General features: G+C 42.2%; 1 protein-coding gene across 1 annotated transcript in view; it reads right to left on the bottom strand.

The window, feature by feature from the left end:
* The window catches only part of LOC138864475 (neural cell adhesion molecule 2-like), a 59,586-nt gene that overhangs the window by 1,955 nt on the left and 52,631 nt on the right, over positions 1-5,000 (bottom strand). The window contains exons 11-12 of the mRNA XM_070131607.1: positions 4,680-5,000; positions 4,092-4,580 (exon numbers count right to left, since the gene is read on the bottom strand). The exon at positions 4,680-5,000 is cut by the window's right edge and continues 98 nt beyond it. Coding sequence (XP_069987708.1) covers positions 4,092-4,580; positions 4,680-5,000 — 810 coding nt within the window. The remainder of the gene's footprint in view (positions 1-4,091; positions 4,581-4,679) is intronic.

Below are 5,000 nucleotides of genomic sequence, written 5' to 3'. Positions count from 1 at the left end.
CATCATCGTCATTATTATTGATATTATTATTATTGTTGTTATTTTTATTTTCATTATTATTATTATTATTATTATTATTATTACTATTATTATTAGTAGTAGTAGTAGTATCATCATTATAATGATTGTTATTATTATTATTATTATTATTATTATTATTATTATTATTATCATTATTAATTTTATCATTATCATTATCACTATTATTATTATTATTATTATTATTATTATTATTATTATTATTATTATTATTATTATTATTATTATTATTATTATTATTATTATTATTATCATTATTATTATTATCACCATTAGTAGTAGTAGTAGTAGTAGTAGTAGTATCATTATCCTTATCATTATCATTACAATCATACTTATTATTATTATCACCTATCATCATCATAATTATTGTTATTATTATTATTATTATTATTATTATTATTATTGTTATTATTAATAGTAATGATAACAGTTTCAATACAAATAGTACTTATAATGATTATAACAAAACATCAATAACAATAACAATAATAATGATAATAGTAATGTTATCATCATTATCCTCCTCCTCTTTCTCTCATAATTATCATCGTTATCATTATTATTTTCATGGGTTCTTTTATTATTCTTTTTGTGTTATCATTATCATTATTCATACTACAGGAGGCGTTCAAACACACACACACACACACACACACACATACACACACACACACACTCACCCACACACACACACACACACACACACACACACACACACACACACACACACACACACACACACACACACACACACACACACACACACACACACACACACACACGGACATCCAAACAACATATATTTGCACATCCCTGTCCCCTAAGTGGAATACTTATCACAATTACTTATAAACAATTTACTTATAAATAGTTTACAAAGTAGAAAATTCTTTGTAAATAAAAATACTTTTCACTTCCGGTACAAAATATCACGTGGTACCAATTTGCATAATAAATACACACCAAATGATACGACTTCAATCCTCGTTGAAAGGGGGAAGAAGAGAGAAGGAAGAAAGGAAGGAAATGAAAAAGGAGGAAATAGAAGGAGGGAGAAGGAGATGAGAAAGCGAGGTAGGGGCAAAGAAGGACGTGGGATGCAATAATAGAGATAATAAGATGTGGGAGCATAAAGGACGGATAAGAGAGAAAGCAAAAGAGGAGAGAGCGAGGGGAGGGAAATAGAGAAATGAAAAGATAAGGGAGACACGTAAGCGAAAAGAGAAGTAAGACATGGGATGCAATAACAAAGATGATGAGATGTAGGCGGATAAAGGAGGCTGCAAGAGAAAGGGAAAACAAAGTGATTCTGGGAAAAGAATGGAAGGCCGAACAAAGGAAGAAATTGAAGAAGTTTAAAGATATGAAAAGAAGGAAGAAGAAAGAGAGAGTGATGAAGGGAAAAAATGAGCGACGCAAAACTAAAATGGAAAATGAAAGAAAATGAGAGAATAAAACACAAGTTAAAAATATAGAATGCATGAAGGTTATGAAAAATGGAATAATGTTATTTATGATGAGAATGACAATAAATCTAATGAAAATAAAAACAATAACATTAATGATGATTAGGATAATGATATTCATAATAGTAATGATGATGACTATTATATAATGATCATAATAATGACAGTAAAAACAATAATGATGATAATATTAATAAAAGTAATGATGATAATAATAAAAAACTGATAATAATAATGATGATGGTAATGATAATAGTATCAATAATAATAATAATAATGAGGATAATAATAAAAATGTTTATAATATTAACAGTTATGATAATGGTAATATAATGATAACAATAGTAATGATTATGATATCATAATGGGGATAAGAGTAATGATAATGATAATAATAATGTTGATGATAATGACAATGTTGATGGCAATAAAGATAATGATAATAATGATAATGATAATAGTGATGTTAATGTTTATAATAATGACTATAATGATGATAATTATAATAATAATTTAAAGATAATAATAATGATATTAGCAATAATGATAATAATAATAATAATAAGGATAATAATAACAGTGATAATAACAAAAATAATGATAGTGATAATGATAATAATAAAATGATAATGATAATGATAATACCAATAGTAATGATGATGTTGGTGATAATAATAATAATGATGATGATTATTATGAAAATGAAAGTGAAAATGATAATAACGATGATAATAATAATGATGACAATAATAATGATAATAGTAATGATAATAATAATAATAATAATAATAATAATCATGGGAATTCTAATAATGGTAACGATAACTGTAACAATAACAATAACAATATTATAAAAAATAAACAAAAAAGAAAAAAGAACAAGGATTAAGAATATATAGAAAATAATAAGCATGATAATCTAAAAAAAAAAAAAAAAATCATTAAAAACCTCGCTTCAGGCTTATTATCTCCGCATTAATCCACCCCCCTACCCTTCCACCCCCTCCCCCCAAAAAAAAAGAAAAAAAAGAAAAAAAGAGGAAAACATAAAGATTCTCCTTGAATGCTGTAGTTGAAAGGGAGTCTATTTAGATCTTCATTTAAGTGGGGTTTCTCTTGCACTGTTTTCTTACCGGGAGTCAACAAGCGCAATGGACTCACCTGTAAAACGGAGAAGAAAGGAGAAGGGTCGAAAGGGTTGTTGGTGAAAAGGCAGAGAGTGGAGAGAGGGAGGGAGGGGTGGAGGGTGGGAGGAAGGGGTGGAGAGGGGAAGGGGTGGAGAGGGTGGAGAGGGAGGGAGGGTGGGTGGGTAGGTGGGTGGGAGGAAGGGGTGGAGAGGGAGGGAGGGAGGGAGAGAAGGAGGCAGAGAATGAGAGGAAGGGAGGGAGGGATGGAGGGTGGGAGGAAGGGGTGGAGAGGGAGGAAGGGGTGGAGAGGGAGGGAGGGAAGGAGGGAGGGAGGGAGGGAGGGAGGGAGGAAGGGGTGGAGAGGGAGGGAGGGAGGGAGGGCGGGAGGAAGGGGTGGAGAGGGAGGGTGGGAAAGGGGATGGAGAGGGAGGGTGGGTGGGAGGAAGGGGTGGAGAGGGAGGGAGGAAGGGAGGGAGGGTGGGTGGGAGGAAGGGGTGGAGAGGGAGGGTGAAGAGGGAGGGAGGGAGGGAGGGAGGGTGGGAGGAAGGGATGGAGAGGGAGGGTGGGAGGGAGGGGTGGAGAGGGAAGGAGGGAGGGCGGGAGGGTGGGAAAGAGGGGTGGAGAGGGAGGGAGGGAGGAAGGGGTGGAGAGGGAGGGAGGGGAAGGGTGGGAGGGAGGGAGGTAGGGGGAGGAGGGTGGAGAGGGAGGGAGGGAGGAAGGGGTGGAGAGGGAGGGAGGGAGGGAGGGAGGAGTGGAGAGGGATGGAGGAGTGGAGAGGGATGGAGGGTAGGCAGAGGGGTGGGTGGGTGGGAGGAAGGGAGGAAGGGAGGAAGGGAGGAAGGGAGGATGGGAGGAAGGGGTGGAGAGGGAGGGAGGGAGGGAGGATGGGAGAAGGTGGAGGAGAGGGAGGGTGGGAGGTAGGGGTGGAGAGGGAGGGAGGGAGGAAGGAGTGGAGAGGGAGGAAGGGAGGAAGGGAGGGAGGGAGGGAGAGGGAGGTAGGGAGGAACGGGTGGAGAGGGAGGGAGGGAGGGAGAGAAGGAGGCAGAGAACGGAGGGAGGGAGGGAGGAGGTGGAGGAGAGGGAGGGAGGGATTGGGGAGGAAAGGGTGGAGAGAGAAGGGAGAGAGTGAGAGAGAGAGGGGAGGGGAGAGGATCGAGGGAGGGGAGGAAGCGACTGAGGAGGATATATCAGGGATTGGAAGTCTCGGGAGTGATATCTGGTGAGGGAAGGATAGAGGATAGAGGTAGAAAGTATCAGGTATAAGGCAAGCGAAAATGGTGGGACAAAGGATGTAATCAGATGGAGAGAGGGAGAATAAAGATGTAGAGAGGGAATTGATGATAACTACCGTAGCCTAAAAAAAAAATAATAATAATAAATAAAAATTGTCTACCATCAGGGCTATAAGTACAGTCTTTCACACAGCGCTCTCCATCCTTCCTACACCCCGGCTGACCTTCGCGCCGCCCCCGCCAAGGTCCCGATAAATACGGGACTCGTTAGGGTGACAAAGCAGCATGGACGGGGCGCTGTATCTTAGCGCGCCAGGTTGTTCTCTCCTATTTTCGGACGCCAATTGCTTAGGAACGGAGGCCATTTGTAGTCTCTGAAGGGAATTGGGGAGTTTTTCACCGGAATGTCCCGGCGCGTGCGACCAACGGCTCTCCGCTGCGTCATCGATGGACGATTTCCTCGCGAGGATGAGGGTCGTCGCCCGGCCGCTGGAGGGGCGTGCGGCTGCCTCTCCCTCCGCACGGGATTCGCCGATCAGGGGAGGCAGGATTCGGCGGTGAGGCTGGATGTTTGTAAGGAGAGCCTCGGAGGGATCCTTCACCCCTCCCTGGCCCTCCGAGGCGAGGTCGCGGCCTGACGGCATCAGCTCTGGCTCCGACTCGGTCTCAGACAAGCCCGAGTCCTCGCTGTGCGGGTCAGGGGAACGGAGGTCCTGGGAGGAGCCAGAAAAAATGTGAATTTACTTTCTGATTTTCCAATGCAAACTACATGGAACTCTAGATATTCTGATTCTGCTACTTACACCACTGACCTGCCTCTCTCTCTCCATGCGATGTCTGAAACAGGTGTCCAGCCCCTTTGCGTGTCCGTGGTTGCAGGGACGCTTCCTCGGATCGCCAGGTGCGCACAGGTCTCCGGCAACGAATCCTTTATTGGCTCTACGGCGTTCATGGGAAGACATCCTGCGTCCGTCCTGCTCGTGGGCGTCCCGCTCGGACAAACGCGGGAGGACGTCGAGACCGCGTGGGCGGCACTGAATGGACTTCACTACATCAGGGTCGTAACCATCGCTGGCGGCGGGCGTTAGCGTCACTTCGACCGCTGTTTTCTGCTGCCGGAGACGCAACCTCCT

Source organism: Penaeus vannamei, chromosome 16 (assembly GCF_042767895.1).
Source record: "Penaeus vannamei isolate JL-2024 chromosome 16, ASM4276789v1, whole genome shotgun sequence".
NCBI lineage: Eukaryota > Metazoa > Arthropoda > Malacostraca > Decapoda > Penaeidae > Penaeus > Penaeus vannamei.
Note: the sequence above shows the minus strand (reverse complement) of the source record. Positions and strands in the feature narration are given on the sequence as shown.